This window comes from Eleutherodactylus coqui, chromosome 5 (assembly GCF_035609145.1).
Source record: "Eleutherodactylus coqui strain aEleCoq1 chromosome 5, aEleCoq1.hap1, whole genome shotgun sequence".
NCBI classification, from domain to species: Eukaryota; Metazoa; Chordata; class Amphibia; order Anura; family Eleutherodactylidae; genus Eleutherodactylus; species Eleutherodactylus coqui.
Genome location: NC_089841.1, coordinates 83,551,586 through 83,572,122, shown reverse-complemented (window position 1 = coordinate 83,572,122; position 20,537 = coordinate 83,551,586). Strand labels below are relative to the sequence as shown.

The 20,537-nt window shown below is 44.2% G+C and overlaps 1 protein-coding gene across 1 annotated transcript in view; it reads right to left on the bottom strand.

The window, feature by feature from the left end:
- The window catches only part of IPO11 (importin 11), a 450,706-nt gene that overhangs the window by 403,472 nt on the left and 26,697 nt on the right, over nucleotides 1–20,537 (bottom strand). Inside the window, exon 3 of the mRNA XM_066602787.1 lies at nucleotides 17,181–17,281. Coding sequence (XP_066458884.1) covers nucleotides 17,181–17,281 — 101 coding nt within the window. The remainder of the gene's footprint in view (nucleotides 1–17,180; nucleotides 17,282–20,537) is intronic.

The window sequence follows — 20,537 nt, the reverse complement described above, 5'->3', positions numbered from 1 at the left end:
ACCGCTCTGGAACGTCCCATGATCTTCAAGCTGTGTCCCCTAATGATAAGGACAAGAAAATAAGATTTTAGTCTTACCATAAAATCGTGTCATTCGTTGGGGAACACAGCACCCACCCAGATAATTTTGTCCTTTTTTTTATTTTTCCAGGTTGGAATTTCTTTCTCTGTTGACACACATGGTGCCATTCTTTTTTTGTGTGTGTTCTAACACGATGTTGTTTTTGTACTTTTTTGCATACAAACTGGTTAAGGTTGGTGTCTGCAAGGGAATACAGCGAAGTGGGAGCAAAATAAAACCCCAAAAATAGGCACTAGAATGGGTGTCCCGAAGATCTCTAAATGAAAGGAGCAGTGGTTGCACATATGCACTATCATTTCATTCATTTCAATGGTACTGATGGAGCAGTTAAGTACAAGGATATGGAACAGTAGCATAGGCGTACATATAGGGGTTGCTGGGGTCGCGGTTGCGACCCAGCCCCTGAGCCCTCGGGGGCCCTCTTTCACACGGACTGACAGTTACTTTCACTAAGGTCTCTGCGCCGGCCGGCAGCTTCTCCTGCACGCTGGCGCTTCCTCCTGGACCTCCGCTCAGACTCCTCCCCTGAGCGCAGGTTCCGGGAGGAAACGCCAGCGTGCAGGAGAAGCTGCCGGCCGCGCATATGTTTCTTTTCAGCCCCACTTCTGTAGCCTTGAGCACTTCCAGCAACCTCATTGGTTGTTGGGGACACACCTTCCTTTCAGATGTGCCCAGGATACAGTTACACAGAGCTGTGCACGAGAAGCAGGAGTTGACAGGAATACAGTTACAGATCTGCCGTGTATTCACAGAGCTGTGGAAGCACGAGAAGCAGTGAATACACGGCAGATCTGTGTAACTGTATTCCTGTCAGCACCTGCTTCTCGTGCACAGCTCTGTGTAAATGTATCCTCGGGCACATCTAAAAGGAAGGTGTGTCCCCAACAACCAATAAGGGTTGCTGGAATTGCTCAAGGCTACTGAAGTGGGGCTTAAACTGCGGTCAGTGTGCGGGACCCTGTGTGATGGGGTGGGGGGTGGGGGAGAACGAGGGGGACTCTGTGTGATGGGCAGGGGAGAACAAGTGGGACCCTGTGTGATGGGGGGGCACGAGGGGGACCCTGTGTGATGGGGGGGGAGCACGAGGGGGACCCTGTGTGATGGGGGGGAGAACGGGGGGGGGGGAAACGAGGGGGGCCCTTTGTGATGCGGGGGAGAACGAGGGTGATCCTGTGTGATTGGGGGGAGAACGAGGGAGATACTGTGTGATGGGGGGAGAGAATGAGAGGGATCCTGTGTGATGGGGGAGAGAACGAGAGGGATCCTGTGTGATGGGGGGAGAGAACGAGAGGGATCCTGTGTGATGGGGGGGGGGGGGAGAGCGAGGGGGAACCTGTGTGAAGGGGAATGGGGGGCGGGGAACGAGGGGCGTTCTGTGTGATGGGGAGTGGGGGTAAACGAGGGGCGTTCTGTGTAATGGGGAATGGGGGGGGGGGACAAGGGGCATTCCATGTGATGGGGAGTGGTGGTGGGGGGCGACGACGACAAGGGGTGTTCCATGTGATGGGGAGTGTTGCATCCCATGCAGCCCATACAAGTGTACAGGGCTCACGTTGCATGGTACACAAAGAAAGAGAGCATGCTGGGATTTATTTCTCTTGCATATCTACACGCAGTCCATTGACTTTCATTGACTCCGTTCACTGCGCACCACGTGTGTGTGCGCAACGCACACATAATAGGTGGTGAAAACCTGGCCGTGGACATGAGCCCTAACATGTTATATAAAGTTAGCTTATGTTGTCTCTATTGTATGTATTATTATTATGCTGTCTCCAATGTATATATATATAAATTTTCTTTCCTGAGGAAGCAAAGTGTGCCTTGAGGCTTGTGTTCTGGATGTTTTAAAACTCTGCTAAAACCCCTGATTACTAATCATCTATTGATGGGTCATTTAAAAAAACAGTAATGTAGCTAAAAGTGATGTAGAAGGAGTAGCTGTGAAAAGGAGTGGCGGTTGGAGGGGTCTGTAGGGGGTCCCCAAGCTAAACTTTTGCACCCGGGCCCATGAGCCTCTAGCTACGCCCCTGAACAGTAGCGTTCACGCTCAGCCACTGCTCCGTTCAAGCCCTCCTCGGGCCATCTTTAGCAATCCTATAGAGCTGAATGAAGTGGTAGCATGCATCCTAGTTCACCGTTCCAATCATGCTCCTCCTCGCTGTGAGTGGGTGAGATGTGGAGGAAATTGGGAAATGTGACTCCTGTTCTCAGAATTGTTGGGAGTCCCAGTGGTGAGCTCCCAACCCCCACCCACCGTTCTACTACTGATTGGACTTTTATCACCTAATTTTTTTCTTGTACAATCCATTCTAGCTTTCTTACTGGATGCTTCTTTATGGAATAGAGCCGATTCGGGTTTTACTCAATACAGCAAAATATAGATATACTGGCCTATATTGAGCTCACAGAAGCCAAAAGGACCCTCTTAAGGCCCATTGAATGTATGAGGGTGTATGGATACATTGAAAGCTCCAAATGCACATGGCAAACATACACTGCAAACACATTGTTAAAGTACCCTAATGTGGTTAACATTCACACTATCCAATCTCTACCGACTCACACTACCAAACATACAGTGTCAAGAGCAATTCCGTGTGGATTTGCTTATTTTTGCATATTTAAATGTGCTTTCCGGCAGCTAATTTGTTGCAGTAAACTCAGTCAAAATGATTAAAAAGAAAACTCAGCAACAACAAAAAAACAACAGAATTAGCAAATAAACTTTTCAGTAAACAGGCAAACAGCGTGAAGTGACAGAACTTTTGTGCCTTTTGAACACAGCAACTGTCTTGTGAAATAAATGATCTATTTAGTGGCTTCTGGAAAACGCTATCTCTTTAAAGCTCAGCTTGACACATCCTTAATACAGAAATTACTATGTGAGGAATTTAGGGAAGTTAGGATCATTTCTGACTGAGTCAGCGGGATACGCGGCTCATGATTAATGCCCTGTATCAGCAAGGATTATTGAAAGTCTTTGATGACAGGCCTGCACTGCTACGCTGGCTTCAGATGGTATAAAGTTCAACAGCTAAAATGTAAAATAATACCACTGTGTCACTTCACATTACAAGTGCTGAAAAAGCAAAAGAAAGGCACAAAAAACTGCACTCAGGCAAAAGAAACATGGGTACTATGGCAAACTTCAAGAAGTTAAACTGGCAACTTAAAAAGGAATTTTCCAACATTCTGGTTTCAATTTAAATAGGTCCAAAATCCTGTGCTGATTAAGCTGGGCTTATCTCTTTATGAGGTTCGGAGCTGCCTTTTTCCTGTTACAAAGCAGTAACGGATATTCTGGCTGCCTGCACCCTCCACTAGCGGGAGCTTACCGCAAGCCTATTTACACAGCTTTCAATGAGCTCAATGATAAATTCATAAACGTGAGCTTGTAATCTCCCCATAGTGGTGGCTGCAGGTAACCAGACTTTGATCATGTATTCCTCTGGGAGGTAAAGGGGATTTGGAGCACTCAATAGGAAAACAAAACGCCAACCAAAATAAGTCTATAATATGAAATTAACTAGTACAGAACTAAGACCACTTAAATAATCGCTACCTTTTTTAACAACTTGTGCTTATATAATAGCCAGTGTAAAAAATAGAAAGTTGCCATATATTTTTTTTAACCTAAAATTATGTTTTTGAACTGAAAAATCACCCTAAAGTGCTGCCCAAAAGATGTCTCCCTTTCTCCTAACTTGCCATTAACTGCTTGCTGTCAAGTGTCACTAGGGATGGGTCAATGACAGAACAAGAAGAGAAGAATGAGTCATTGTGCTCATTGAAGTGTATAGAGAGCAGAGGGGAGGTAGAGAAAAAGTAGTAAAGAAGAGACTTGGGGCTTCTACATGCTAAATTTTCGGCTAATAGTCAGCCCCTGTAAAATTACCCTTTCATAGATACTTCCTGCAGCTAATAGTAAGTGAATGGTTATAGGAGAAGAAGAATCGAGTACTTGACTATGGAATAAAATCATAAAAATCTTTATTTAATACCTATACAATTTAAAATTATGCAGATGTGGTCCAGAGCCTTTGCCTACGCATTTTAGAAGGTACTTCTGTCCTTACTCATGGCTCAAGCCATGAGTAAGAACACAACTACCATCTGAATTCTGTAGGCGAAAGCTCTGGTACATGCCTGCATATTTTTTTTAATTTTATAGCTATCAAATAAAGATTTTTAGATTTTTTTCCATGGTCAAGTGCTCGATTTTTATTCTCCTACAAGTGTGTTTAAGCCATGAGTCAATGGTGATTTCTTTGAGCACCTGTAAAATTGTTTGAAGCAGCCATTCATCTCATACAACATACGGTGGAGGTAAGCACCATGTACAAATTGTGTACTGCAAATGAACGTTTACTGTGTTTTAGCTACTGAACTCACATCTCCACTGCTCATTACTGCTGTTCTACATGATCATTTTAAGTCTCTGTGTGCATTACAGACAGCTAGAAACCAGAATCTGCAGTTCTCTGCACGGTCTACAGAAGACAACAGAAGTTTCCTCCCATCAGTTCTGAGAGTACTGAGAAACAGATGTACAGGGGAAAAAGTGGGGAACAATGCAGGATACAAGTCATATAATGGTCAAAAATAGTGTTACTCTACATGTACGCACACAGCAGCCTATTCTAAAAAGTCATCTGAAATGTAAGGTACAATTTAATTTATTTTTAGGTCTGTTCATGTTAAAATTAAAAGATAAAGATCCCTTATTGGAGATGTAAGGATGAGACATCTCCAGGACCAAGTTAAATCAAGTCAACGTAGAACTAATAAGAGTTCAGTTCATCCTCCCTACATTGCTTGCATTTTAGTCATCATCCGCTATATCAATAAAGCAAAAGCCTTATTACCGTTTTTGCCTTGCTGATTGTCCAATGCACGACACTCACTGATCCATTAAGACTGATTGCCGAGTGTCCTAAGGAGCTAGAGCTGCTGGGTCTTCGGAAACTGCAATTTTGGCAGAGAGGATGAATTTCCCCCTGTAAATTGGTTGATATTACAAGTCTAAAATCAAATGTTCAACTACGGCTGGTCATTAACAGGATAAAACCCTAATAATGGAGTGGTTCAAACAGATGTACAAAGAAAGCTATAAAATGTCATCTGAGGATACAGTCGATTGGGCAGATGGATAAAGACTTACTTTTTGTGACCTCTAAAAGCCTATTCAATAAACGTCTCTGGACCTTTGTCAATTAAAGGAAATCTGTCACCATCTTGGCAGCCCTCACTGAGGGCTGACAGTCACTCTGACTGCAGTGACGTCGGCTGCATGTATCTGTGCAGTAGTTTGGGAGAAACGTAGATTTTATCAGTAGCTGCATATACATATAGGACTACGTGAATTAGTCCTCGATATTCAGGAGGTGCAGCTATCCGCAGACGCTGATTGACATCTGTCTGACTAATACTGTGCATAAAGAGAAAGCTGTCAATCAGTGGCAGGGGCTAGCTGCAGCTCATGAATATAGAGGACTACAGTGGTGTTGGAAAGTTTGTGAACCTTTCAGAATTTTTTTTGCTTATACTTGACCTAAAACTACATCAGATTTTTATATAGGTCCTAAAACTAGACAAAAAGAACCAAATCAAATAAGAGTCCAAATTATTAAACTTGGTCATTTATTTATGATCCAATATGCCTGTGAGTGACAAATTTCACGTGGAGTTGCACTACTAGAAAATAATGAAGAAGTTGTCAAGCTATAAACTATTGATGGCCTATCCTCAGGAGAGGCCACCATTAGTAGATTGGTGGGCATATATCTATATTAAACTCCAGTTCAGCAATTCCAGCAACCTCATCGGTTCTGATTCACAATTCCAGCAATGTCATTGGTTGTTTGGCTTCTGTGATTCAACCTCATTGTTGTTTGGGTTCCCTGATTCAACCTGATTGGTTGTTAGTGCCGAACTGGGGTTTATTATAGATATCGTGTTTCCCGGAAAATAAGACCGTGTCTTATATTAATTTTTGATCAAAAAGGTTTAACTTTTTTACATGTATAGCTGCTTGGACACTATTTAAATTGACTTTTTAAATTAACTGTTAGCAGGGCTTAATTTTGGAGTAGGGCTTATATTTCAAGCATCCTCAAAAAGCCTGAAAAATCATTTTGCATCCTCAAAAATTCTGGAAAATCATACTATGTCCTTTTTTCAGGGTATGTCTTATTTTCAGGGAAACAGGGTATATGCGATTGGTGGAGATCTGCTGTCTGGGATCCCACCAATCAACTGTGTGCCAGGTCGGTGTGCTCGTGCAAGGAGCTGATGTGTGCAGGAGGCAAATAGCTGTTTCCATGGCAGCAAATATGGTAGGAATTTGCCTGTAATACCAAACCTGGCCACTGCAGTGAGAACAGAGCTGTCTGCTTCGTGCAGAGATCAGCTCAGTGCACAAGCATACCAGCCTAGCAAACATCTGATTGGTGGAAGTCCTAGGCGGCAAACCCCTGCCGATCTACTACTGGAATCCTGAGGATAGGCCATTAAGGCCACTCTCACAAATCCGTTTTTTACAGTGATTACCGCAGCATTTTAAACGCCGCAGTAATCGTGGTACAAGACTCCCATTGATTTTAATAGAGCCTCGCAGACATGTGTTCGATTGCGGCATTAGATAACACGGCTATTTCCGAGCCTAGTCTGCTCCATTTAACCGCAATTAACGCACCTCATCAGCCATCAGAATGATGGGGTGCGTTAAAACACGCTATCAGAGACAAAAACCTGCATCCAAAAACGGCAGAAAAATCACAGCGTTTTGCTGACAGCATGTGAGAGAGTGGCCTACCAGTTTAATGCTGGACAACCCTTTAAGGCCTCCTTCCCACGAGCGTGACGGGCTCCGCAGCGTAATATTCCGCTGTGAAGCCCGTCACGGCGCCCCCCAGAGCCCCTATACTTACCTGCGGGAGATAGCGTGAAATCGCTTCCCCGCCCACCACCGCCGCGTCACCGCTCGTCACCGCTCGTCACCGCCCACCGCTCTCGCGTCACCAGCCGTGTCACGTGACGCGGCCGGACCGCGTCATTTGGCGTCATATGACGCTCGGCGGTGGGCGGGAAAGCGTTTTTTCACGCTATCTCCCGCTGGTTACAGCGGGAGATAGCGTGAATGGACGGCTTCCATTGACTGCAATGGAAGCCGTCAGTGCGTACAGCCCGTCCTCACCCGCAGAAAATAGAGCATGCTGCGGGTGAGGACGGGAGAAATCGCGGTGCGTAATTCCGCGGTGGAATTACGCATCGTGAGCATGGAGCTATTAGGTTCAATAGAACCTAATAGCTGCGTGCAACGCAGCGGATTTTCGCCGCGTATTACGCGGCGGAAATCCGTTCGTGGGAAGGAGGCCTAAAGCATAACATGGCATGCATCCGAATGCACCGATAAGATGGATCCTCCAGAGAGGGGTGATACTTTTTGTAACCATTCTCTGCTCTTTCTGATAGGCATCCCAAACGGATTTAGACATTGTCATCAATGTCTTATGGCAACATTCTTCTATGAAGATGTAAATGTACAGGTTTGAGGTCACGTCCACAAACTCATGAATTCACAACTTACATACACGACGGGGCATTGTAAAACTAGAACCACTTTGCATCTCCATATAGGAGAAAAATATTAAATATATGAAATATAATCCAGTAAATGCAGAAAGGGCAGAAGAAACAGGCAATACAACTATTGATCAAATACTTGAGATATTACTGCTGCAATCTCTCTTGGCAGCGCATCGGTATTGCAATAAAGATCAAATGTTTATGTAAAATCATCACTTCAATCACTTTAACAGGATCCACATGGACTTTATAGGGGTTTTTTTTTTTGCTTTTTTTAAGCATATTTATTTAATCTGAAGAGATGAAAAGGCAGGAAAGATCACTTATTGACATCAGAATGAATCACTGATGATAGGTCTGCTATAAAATGCAGACATTTACAAGCTGCCCGTACTGAGTGGCAATAGGGGGACACGTGCTCTTATTAAATCACTGCTGTGAAAGCAGGGGGATAAACTACACTGCATTACAGGCTATGATCTACAATGTAAAGGACATGAAACTTTACAATAGATTTCAATTACAAATTTACTATGGTTTTTTTTTTTCTTTTTAACCAGCTCTTGTGAAGACTGCATTTCCATGGTAACAGACTACAAAGGAAACTCTGCGTAGTCTGATCCAGCAGTCAGATCCATTTCAGCTTGTCCTCTCATTCTGGCTAAGCTATCAAATGCACAAAGCAGGTGACAAATAGAAGAAAGAATAAGACTGCAAGGCTACAGTACAGTATGGGGCTGTCAACAACGGGCTGAAGAACTAGTGCAGGGTAGATTATATTCCACTGTTAGTTAACTGCATAAGGGAAGGCAACACTCACTATTATGATGACCTCTCTTTCTGACTGGCTCAGATTTCCTTACTCAAGTTGGAGGAGAAACTCCACTACTCTCCGTTCTTCCTCCCTCTATCTCTTCTGATGGTACACTCGCTGTCTCACCGCACTATACCCCTCTCCTGCTCTTTTTGCAAGGCTACAGTACAAATAATTGGTTTGCCTTCTGTTACAATGGAGAAAGTTAACATAGGTGCTGTAGAAACAAAGCAATAGGAAATTTTTAATCAAGACCTACAGAAAAGTTCCTTTAATTTTCATTTTACAATTATTAGGACAAGAAAGAAAGAAAGAATTGGTGATCAAGTCGTACAAAGCCTTTAAAGAGAGGGGTGCTGGTTAAGGTTCTGGATATCCAGCAACGACCGTACTGCTTGTGGTGACTTTCAGAAAAATAAAAAGGTAATTGTTCTCAGAGAGACAAACCAAGTAATCTTGTAGATATGATACCTTTTAAGGGCTAACAAAAATATATGATGTTACAGCAAGCTTTCGAACCTACTTAGGATGAAGAACCTGAAGTAGGTTTGAAAGTGTACTGTAACGTCATCTCTTTTTGCTAGCTCTTAAAAGGTATCATATCTACAAGATCACTTGGTTTCTCTTATGGGCCTTTTTACATGGGCCGAGAACTTCATGACTCTCATTTGCCCGATGGAACCAACTGGTGAGGTCATCACCAGCTTGTCCGTGCTTGGGGAGCCCATTTAGACTGCACCATTCTTGTTGAGAATAGTGCAGTTCTTGGGAACTTATCGTTCAATGTTTCACATTTCTATGTGAAACACTAAACCATCACTGTTTAAGCAGCACTGGTTTTTAAGCCGGCTGAAACTGAACAATGAGCGAGAACCTCACAATTCTCGCGTGTCGTTCAGTAAACTGAACACTTATTGTTGAGTTTCGATCGTTTGAACGATTTTCTGAACGATAATCGTTCTGTCTAAATGGGACATTACTGGGAACAATCGCCTTTTTCTCTACTGGCTAACACGCTACCCAGGTTTTTTGTTTTTACCTAATCAGAAAAAGAAGAAATGCCATGCACATTATCATCGGTGAATCAGTAGTGATCCTTTATAGCCCTGTTACTCTTGTGACATGTTTAGGATGACAGTTCTCTTTAGGCCGAATGCACATGCAACGAGCCAGAGGTGGCTCGAGTCGGTGGAGTCAGTTTACACTTTGTCACAGTGGCAGCTACTCTGACAGATATGGCGACTTACGGAGCAGGCGGTTGGTAAGAGTCGCAGCGTAGTTTAGGTACTGACTGTTGATATCTGTATGTGACGCCAATGCCTTTCTCTCAGGGTGAAGGTTATTTGGATACAATAATGATTTTCTCTTTACTTTGTATGGGGCTGTCAGCGACAGGCTGAAGAACTCGTGCAGGGTAGATTATCTTCCACTGTTAGTTAACTGCATAAGGGGCAACACTCACTATTATGAGGACCTCTCTTTCTGACTGGCTCCGATTTCCTTACTCAGGATGGAGGAGAAACTCCACTACTCTCTGTTCTTCCTCCCTTTATCTCTTCTGATGACACACTTGCTGTCTCACCGCACTATACCCCTCTACTGCTCTGGTCTTTGTGTCTGCCCTTCTTCTGCTCCCAATCTCAAACTCCCAACTGACAGCGTATGCACACTCAAAATTACCTTTTCCATGCGGGCTCTGGTGTTGCTAAGCAACAAAAGCATCAATCAGTAAGCTGCAACTAAAGCACCAATCAGTAAGCTGCAACTAAAGCACCAATCAAGTAAACTGTTGCTGGGATAGCTATTTCAGGAATACCAGCTTCTATCTCAGATGGGGCACCTCCTATGTCCCCTTGAGGCTCATAGTGAGATCCCACTAACTTACTAACTCTTTGACTACTTTGTAGGACCCACCGGGTCACTACGCACATGGCCGGGTCAGATTATGTATGTGTGATCCCACAGCGGAATTCAACCCTGTGCCTGGCTGCTGACCCCTGCGTACCTGTCCGCAGTCCTCTTTTTTGTTTTGCGAGTGTGCCGATGCATATGAGCAGTACAGAAGATGCCGCAGCGTCGCTAGGCGATGACGAGGAATCCGCGACCCACAGCGGATCGGATGGCTTCCACTGACTTCAATAGAAGCCATCCACGCTGGTATAGGATATGCTGCGATTTTCCCTCCACGAGCGGAAAATCGCAATGGCTTTCCGCTCGTGTACATGGAAAAGCAATTTTCCACAGAACGTCTATGGGTGGTATTTGCTGCGGAATCTGGAGGCGGATGCCAGCTCCAGATTCAGCAGTGCAAATACACCCCTGTACATTGGCCCTAAATTATAAATGTTGCCCTATCTGGCTGTCTCTCTAAATGACTATCCAGAACTGGAGTCCCCCCTACGCCACAAACAGCTGTGGCCAGGGTAGGCTGTGGGCAGTCACACATTTGGCCTTCAGTGCCCACTACAGGAGAAATGTGGTATTACATGGCAGCCATTAACATACAGAGCAGAGGAACCACAGCTAGGACATGGGACGAGGGTTATCCTAACAGGATGATCCCTTTAAAAATCTTTGCTATAGCGAGTTTATGATTCTTTGTATTACCTTACAATGCTAAAGAACTATAAAGCTTGTATCTGTATCTGGGAAAGATGGGTAACAATTAATATGGGTGTCATCAGCTTACCTAAAATATAGAGGTAGGGGATGCATTACTGAAAAACTTGGAGGGCTTGACATTCAGTAGGATGGGAAAGCTGGATGACAACCCCTGAATAGCAATCACACGCAGATTATTACAAGACGGTAGTCATGTAATGCAGGTTGTGTCAAGTTTTCATGAGCGTTACAAGACTAGAAAGATTGCAAAGACATAAGGAGAGGTAGAGGGCCGCACAGCGCTGATTACCAAGAGGCAGTGCAGACATAAGTGAGTCCTTAGGAAGGACTAGCATTTTCAGCAGTTAATCAGGCGAGAAGATGAAAACACAATAGTCAGGGGTCAGTGACACAAGGTAGACGTCTCAAGCAGCATGACGCAAACAGCCTTAATGACAGGCACTCACATAGCCAGAAGAACTAGGAAAATGTGATCTGATTCAGGACACCTGCGTAACAGCATCACACCACCTTAGATTTGTAATAGATCACCCATAGACTTCTGGGGGGCATTACTGCACCTCCAATTTAATACAGAAGCAACAAAGTTTTTTTCTGTCAGATCTCATATAAATCAGGCAAAGAAAATTTTTGCTACATTCCATCGGACACCATATTATAGACCATATTCTCTCCTAAAATCGCTCCTAGAGGTGCGTACTGTCGGCTGAACACTCAGTCAGCAGCTATTTCTTCCAAGTCTCCTATCCACATGAACACTTGGTGTATTCAAGTGTTCCATGTGGTTTCCACGAGTAGAAGTGAGAAAATGCACGCTAGACAACTCAGGCTTTGGGTTGTCTCCATGAAGAACAAAATAATTGGGCATTGAAATTCAACGTACTTCTTTCCCACAACATCAACGGGGATCTGAGTCAGGGCAAATGCCCACGTCTGGGTCGGATTCCGACTGCAAAATTTCACAGCGGAATCAGACCCTGTGCCCTGGTATTGACCACCGTGTACCTGTGTTCTTCTCTCTGCTCTGCGGATGTGCCGGCTTGTAGACCGCCGTACAAGCGCAGTGCAGGGAGTTGCGATGCCGTGGATCTGCTGCGACTCACAGCAGGACAGACAGCTTCTATTGACTGCAAGCCTCGCACTAGAATAGGACATGCTGCGATTTTCCCCCACGAGTGAAAAATTGCAGTTGATTTCCGCTCGTGGGCATGGAAAAGTGTTTTGCTTAACATGTCCTATGGGCAGTATTTGCTGCGAGATCCGGAGGCGAACGCTCGCGACGGATCCTGCAGTGCAAATACGCCCGCGGGCATTGGGCCTCAAAGAGGCAGGCCGCACCATCCTCTTCCTGCCCGCTGCAAAAATGGCGTTGTTTCAGAATAACACTTACATGGGGTCCCTGTGCATATCTGTCCCGTGTTCATGCTACCAATGGTTCGGGCAGCATGAAATTGGTGACAAGTGCCCTTTAAATACTGAAGTAACTTTGTTTGTATGGAGTTCAGTATTCCCGGCAATATTGTGCCAGTATTTTCTAATGTTTCAGTGTTTTCACCCTCATGTTGCAAATGTAAATAAGACTTTATACTATGAATGCCATATTGACATTATACTGCTTTCTATCCTTCAGCCTTCATAGACTGCATCATACGGCAGCAATACAGCATGTCGCATATTGAAAGATACGGAATGTGTTCACAAAAAGCATTGTATATAAATACAGATGTTTAAACAGCTCAATTGAATGACACTGTCTCCATATACGAGGCCAACTGCAGACCAAATGAATACAGAGTCATCAAATGAGGGTGTGAATAAGGCCTAAAGGGACCATAGGCCATGACCACAAAGGTCGGGTTAGTTGCAGAATATCCACAACAGGAAATCCACAACAAAAACTGCCCCTTTTGATGGTGATTTTAAAGCAGATTTCAACGCTGATCTTGATACAGAATTCACCCCACTCATCACGTGATGTGGAATTCGCTCATCGCTCATCATGTAGTTTAAACAGCAGCCGTTCAGTAGCGAGCGGCCGCTGTGTTATCTCAATGGAGGAGGACGGGGGAGCGAGAGGAGAGAAATCTCCTGCACTGCCCCGCCCCCTGCTGGCCGCTCCGAGACCCTGCCTGCTCTGCTAGCTCCCTTGCAGGAGCACATTAGTGAGGAAACACAGGGACGAGTGTCGGGCATAGTTTGCCTGACACTCGTCCTGTGTAAATGGGCCTTAAGGCGAAATGATCAGTAGTATGATGATTCATCTCTACAGGCCAGCTCACATGGGGAGATGCACAGCCAATCAACAAGCATTTTTATGCTGGCTACAACTGAACGATCAGCCAATGAACAAATATTCGCTCATTCGGCGGTTGATTGTTGTTCACTAGGCAATTGGGCCATGTAAAGAGAACAAATGTTTGGAGGAACGTGCAGTCTTGATGATCAGCCTGTATAAAAAAAACTTAACACTGCAAAGCCTGCCTAAGCCACTTCTGAAGAGTCATGAAGTTCCCTGATAACTGGGCCTGGACTGTAGCTGTAGCGAACGCTCAGCTACGAGAAGCTTTTCAGTTCCTGGATGCAAACAAAAAAAATTCATCATCTCTGCAAGCATAGGTGATGAAGATGTTGAATACCCAGCAGCTGCCAGGCAGGGTGTATGACATGCAGATGTTGGCAGGTCTTCAGTGCAGGCTTATGAAGATGTACACAACATACACTGTGTCTTATGCTAGTCCTTCACACTTACACAGCGACGGACAAGGATTCCAGTTTTTTTATGTCACTTCATTAAGGACATTTAAATGCAAATCCAGTCCCTTTTAACCCATATAAAAAGAAACTTCTTCTCTCCTCTCAGTCATTGACCTCCAGTATTGATCAGCGAGTCAGATTCTGCCATTGTATCAGGGACATGATTGGTGCATCCAGGGATTTGGAGCAACATAAATCACCAAAGTAAATTACCTCAGTTGGTGATGCAACTAGTTTCAATGTCATAGGAAAAGTCTGGAAGAAATGAGCGCTTCGCTGTGTCTTGGATACTCCATTAGCAAATCTACAGTGACATCTACTGGCTCGAAATAGGTCTTCTAAAAAACTACTTGTTTATATAGAAACAAAGTTCAAAAACAATAACCCCGCACTCTCGTCCTGCAAATAGCCAGTGATGGAGGGGAACATGGCACAACGATGTCCATCAGCGCTTTCCGATGAGATACACTGTGTCTGGACCTACTTCCTTCCTAGAGTCCAAGCCTGGACGAACAGGAGTCTGATGCAGGTGCATCACAATGGAGGGCACTGATGGACGGGGTGGTGTCACATGCCCCTCTAGCAGAGGCAACTTGCAAGACAGGAGTGGCAGGGATGTCTGGGGAAAAAATGAAGATGGCAAGAGGGTGTGGCTTCATAAATAAAGAAAATGATGCAAAACTTCTGAATACTATAGGCAGGGTGAGCCACGGAAAAGAAGCCCGACACCACGCTCTTATTGTCTCAAAGAAAATCTTTTTTTATTGCCCATAGTAAGCAATCACAGTGTAGCTTCCATTTCTTATATGGCCGAGGGATGTGGAGTCCTTGTTTTAGTATATCATCAGTATACCAGTAAGTATGGTTCCTGGCAGTGATCTTTTTAATTTGTCCTCTTTCTGTGACTTGTTTCCAATGTTAGTGTAAGGACCCGCAAAAGGACAAAGACCCTTGGCATGGGCTGCGGACTTCCATATGAAATATTAACTAATATCTGGTATTTATCGTTTAGCTTTTAATGCTGGGGAAGCCCAGGGTGGTGGTGCCAAAGGGTTAATGAAAACTTAATTTTATGGTGCAGGGCAACCCACTGGGCACATTGGTATGTGGTGTCATTAAGAGGTTGTAAGCCTGTATGGTGCACTACATGTATCAGTGAGACTGGCACCTCTTATATAACTTTTCTATGTGGAATTATAACAGTAACCACCCCCCAATATGTGGCAGGCATGTTAGTGGTTGTTCATCAGTATTTTGCACCTGTGCAATGCTCCTCCATATTGCAGTTTGCCCATTGGCATGCTGAGGGATATGATATCTATACCCGCCCCTGTATTTTGTATATCATCAGTATATGAGTAAGTATGGCTGCTGGAAGTGATATGTCCTTTTTCTGTGATTTGTTTGCTATGAACAGGCTAATTTTCCATGGCCCGTCCTGTAGTAGTAGGTTGTCAATATCCCCATTACCCTCTTTTCTGTAGTGATTATACATAAGGCTTGGGTTACATTTGAATACTCATAACCGGCATTGAACCAAAACCCACAGAAGATCCATTTGCTTTTATGAAGCAAACCAAGTCCAAAATGTACAAACCTTGGACTCGGTTTGAGCCACTTGAGTCGTACTTGCAGGACACAATTGCATAGTTGATTATTTGTATGCAGGCTATGCTATATGTGTCCTATAGGTGTCTGCTGCTGCTGTGTGATTTTGCTATGCAAAGTTGGGAAAGAAAGTCAATGAGACATCAACGATGTAAGGCATACTTTTACACCGGCCAACTACCTGCCAAAACAAAGTCGAAGCAACTAGTGAGCCACTTCTCGCTCACTATAAACAGGTAGTCATTTATCTTTGAACGACTGCCTTTTCACAGTGAATGGAGGCGGATGACCGGAAGCGATCTCCGTTGCGCTACACCTCCATTCACTGAATGACAATTACGCCTGTGTGAAAGAAAGCACAGGAGCAGTAGTCGTTCCGTCTAGAAGTACCCTAAGGCCCAATGTCCATGGGCGGATCTGATTTGCGGGTCACCCTCGCGGAAGATCTGCAAATCAAGCCGCCCATAGGGAAAACAAATCGCAGCCCGCTCCATTTCAGTGTGGTTCCTGCACGGACGACTTCCATTGAAATCAATGGAAGCTGTCCGATCTGCAGCTTGACTGCAATTGAATTGTGGATGGGCCGCGGATTCCGCAGGAAAGCAGGAGTTTTAAAAATAAAAACTCCACTGCACATGTGCGGCGGGGCGGTGTCCGGCACTTCCGCACACATCTGCAGTGAAGAAAATGAAGATCTGGACGGGTAAGCAGAAGACCCGCGGTGTCCTCCGCCTCGGGGAGGGTCGGATTCCACTGCAGGCTTCCGCATTGGGAATCCAATTCGCCTGTGGACACAATGCTAAGGCTATGCTCCCATCTGCATGGGAAGCTCCATTCACAGCCTGTAATGTAATTCCTGTACAAAATGCCAGAAAAATAGCACATTATTTTGTCCGGAAAAATGCCAGAGGGCGGGACAGAAGCCAAACCGACCCATTATTGAGGTCCATCTGGCACAGTCTGCTTCTTTAATAGGATAAAAGTGGCATTCCATTTTGCTGACAGAGCAGGAAAATGCAATGGCGAAAGCTGATGTGAACCCAGTTAGGGGAAATTTACATATGGCGTATTTAACCACAGTGGATCCAAGTTTAGATGTAGATTTGCTTTGGATGTTACACTTTGCAATGTATTTTTCCGAGGCAGCCATGTTTTACAATGCTGGATACTGTGTGCAGTGAAATCTCCAACATAAACCCAAAAGTAACAAAATCTGTACTTTCAGAGCTGATCTGCCAATCACAAGGAGCTGCTGAGCATTGTAAACACTGGAGCCGCAGAATAAATATCCTTCTCCTGTATGCGCAGTTGTCTTTTATGACTCTATGCCGTGACACCGCAGTATGTTTGTATGTACTCCAGCCCTGGAGATCCTCTTATACATTTATAAGACACCATACTGTGGCATCTCTCCAGATCAGTCATTTAAAAATGTACAAGAATTTAGTCTTCCTACTAAAAAAATTGGCAGCGATAAATAAATCAGAGCTTGCATTATGTATGAAGCAATGAAAAACGAGGACAAGCTTTGGTCTTTGCACTAACACATACTAAAACACGTCAAAATGAATAATGTATATTGGTTTTGTATCCAAGCAAGTAGAAGATATAACCTCGTACGGTTAGACGTGAACAATGTGGGACAAGTCAGACTGTGACGGATGAATGTGGACAGTGTGGTCATCACACAGCATGGAGAAAGGTCACTTACTTCGGGGCCACCCTTCTCCAGTAGCGATCAATCCCATTCTTAAAGTAGAGCACAGCCAGCCACCGCACGTTCACATCCAGAGAATGGTTCGTGAAGATATTCTGCAGACAAAAGCATGGAGCCAGTTATAGACTGTAGGTTAGTTAAAGATATAAGAGAGATTGAGACGTAATAAAATATACAGATACACTTAGGGCAGCATAGAGGGGGGCGCCCTTACTCATTTAGGAGCCAAAGTGGAGAGTCGCTGCCATCTGAATGGCCACCATGGAATACTGTATTTCCCTTACAGCAGACTGTTCACATTGGCACCATTGCTAGTCCATTAGTGAATTCTGTATCACTGACGACAAGCAGAGAGTAGACTGTAGCATTATTCTTGTCATCAAAGTCCTTGACAGACCCCCATTCAAAGACTCAAGAAAATGGACATGTGTATTTAGATCAGAAGTGGACAAACTTTGGCCCAAAGAGTTTTGCCCGTAAGGATACTTTTACACGAGACAACTATTGGCCGAAGAATTGCTCAAACAAGCAATTTTGACTGATAGTCGGCCCGGCGGGACACGGAGTGAGAAATTGTTCATTATTCGCTAGTCACTTCATTTCAGTTCACTGAAACAAAAGTAACTAATGAGCAACTTCTTGCTCAAGGTAAACAGGCAAACACTCATCTTTGAGCGACTGCCTGTTCACGGTGAATGGAGGTGGGCAGCTGGAAGAGATCTCCGGCACACTTCACCTCCATTCACTAGAAGACTATGTCCTGTGTAGAAACAGACTTCCTACACTGGCTGGACATCTGAAAGGAGAACCAGTACATCTATAGAGCTGTGTCAAAGGCAACCTACCCTGACAACCAAGACACTACAGTGTACTACTAAGAAGCTCTGAAACCCCCCCCCCCCCCATTCACTTGAAGTGCAGTTGGGTGCAAAATTTGCAAAGAAAATCCGCCATATGTGAACATAGTGTAAAAACCTCAAAACTGTAAATCTGCATAATCAACATGCATCCTGTCCACATTCAGGTGTGCATTCTGGACAAAGCCTAAGGGGACTTATACATGGCTCCATGTGAGCTCCAAACAACGAAATCAGCCCTCATATAATTGGCCTGTAACCAGGCCAATTCAGACCTGTTCATATCGTTAGTCCCCATGCATTATCCTCATTGTGGCCGCATACCCCCTGATTTCGCAGAGAGATGTGCTGTCAATAATGAGGATTTTTACAACAGCAGTAAAGATATTATCTTATACTCAGATGGGGTAGTAAAATGTTTGACTATTACCGAACTTTTACTTTTCTTATTCTACATTTTTTTAGTTATGAAGTACTAAACCAGTGAATGCTCTGTAAGAAGCTTCTGTGATAAATGCAGTCTTGCTTACGGGGCCACATACCTAGTAGAGCAGAGGGAGCAGCAAGACTGAGCATGTGTGACCACATTGGAACAATTACGGAGGTGAACCCAGAATAGAAACATTGGTGGCACTATTCCAACCTAAGCCCTGGAAGACCTGTGGATAGAAACAGCAGGTGGCGCTATTCCAACCTTAGCCCTGGAAGACCTGTGGATAGAAACAGCAGGTGGCGCTATTCTAACCTTAGTCCTGGAACATCTTGTGATACAATTATTTTTTTTAAATAAGAGTGAATACAAAAAGTGTTCATAATACGGGCTGCATTTAACTATAAACAATGTTCTTAGTGGCACAACCTCTTTAACTGATCTAAATAACAGGTTCTCTTAAATGAATTAAATAAAAAAGATTTCACAAAACCTCTGTGAAACTGTAACTCTGCAAAATGATAGTTTTGCAAGGTGCAATTACATAAAATTACCTCTGCGCTGACTGCATGGCGGGATTTCCAGTATAACAAAACAGAAAGGCCAGACAACCGCTATCATAAAAAATAACCGCCCCGTTATTTGAATTTTAAGTAAATGTTCTGGGACGAGCACGGAGGATAACAGATGCGCAGCTTCCAAAGTACACTTGACTGTTAGCAGAATTGATATTCATCTTTTGTGTTAAAGCCGCATATTAAATCCCTGTCTGAATTTTTATTTCCGCATACAGACACAATAAATTTGTCTCGGCTGTGATACAAGCAAAATTAAATTACACACCAGACAATTTTATAGAGGTCAGTAACAAAGTGCAGCGGTGCGGAGGGTCAATGCTGAACACATATATTTATCTCCAAGGTCGGCGATGGATGACTTTATGTAGTGAGAAGTGCATGATGCCTCACATACGGTACTTCGAAGAAATGGATCAGTAGTCAATACCGGGAAACTGGGGGTGTGGGTTAAACCCATAGAAATTATCCAAAGTGTGCAGAGGCACTAAACTTTCAGGAAACTACTGACATGTCATAGTCAGAAACTTTGACAGGTGGAGGTCCAGGTGCTCCCAATGTTCATTAAATCGAAGGAGCATAAGTCATCAACTGAGTAATGTGCCTCTTCACCTGTGATCAGCGAGCCGTGTAAGGACGAATAAACTTTCTAATAATCCTGTATACCACTCCAAACAAAGCCGAAAAGAGCCAAAACGGGCACAAAACTCACTTAACCACTTCTGCCCCTTTGTTTTAGTCATTTGTGGTGGTCTCAGAACCCAAATACCCACTAGTCAAAACTTCTGACATGTTACTATGACATGTCAGAAGGTTCTTAAAACTAGATTCTGTAAGAACTTACCATAAAATCTCTTTCTCGTCTTGTTCATTGGGGGGCACAAGCAAAGACCATGGGGTATAGCTTCTGCCACAAGGAGGCGACACTAAGCATAAATGTGTTAACACCTCCCACTACCTATACCCCTCCTGCAAGCATCATGCTAGCTCAGTTTGTATGTAAGCAGTAGGAGCAGCCAAGTAGGATACAACATCTAGATAATAAACACGAACTGTAACTCATTCCAACACCGTGTGCGACCGCACCGAGGACCCTCCAACTAAGGAGTATACGTTACAGTCCTAATACCAGACTGGTGGGTGCTGTGTCCCCCAATGAACAAGACGAGAAAGATATTTTACTGTAAGTTCTTACAAAAAAGGTGATTATACCTACCCGATAACCGGGTTTCCAGGAGTCTCAACGACAGCACCATCTGAGATCGCCTCCTCCTGATTGGACAGGAACACACCGAGAGGTTAAAAAGCTGCCCCCTTCCCAACCTTCCTCAGTAGGTTCTAACGAATTGCTGTGGTAGGAGCTTAACTTAAATATTTTACCTAACTGGTATTTTAAACCTATATTTTTCTTAAGGGAATTCTATCCCGCAATTTTTTTATTTTTTTTTGGGGGGGGGGGGGGGGGGGGATGTACGGGTGCTGTCATGGA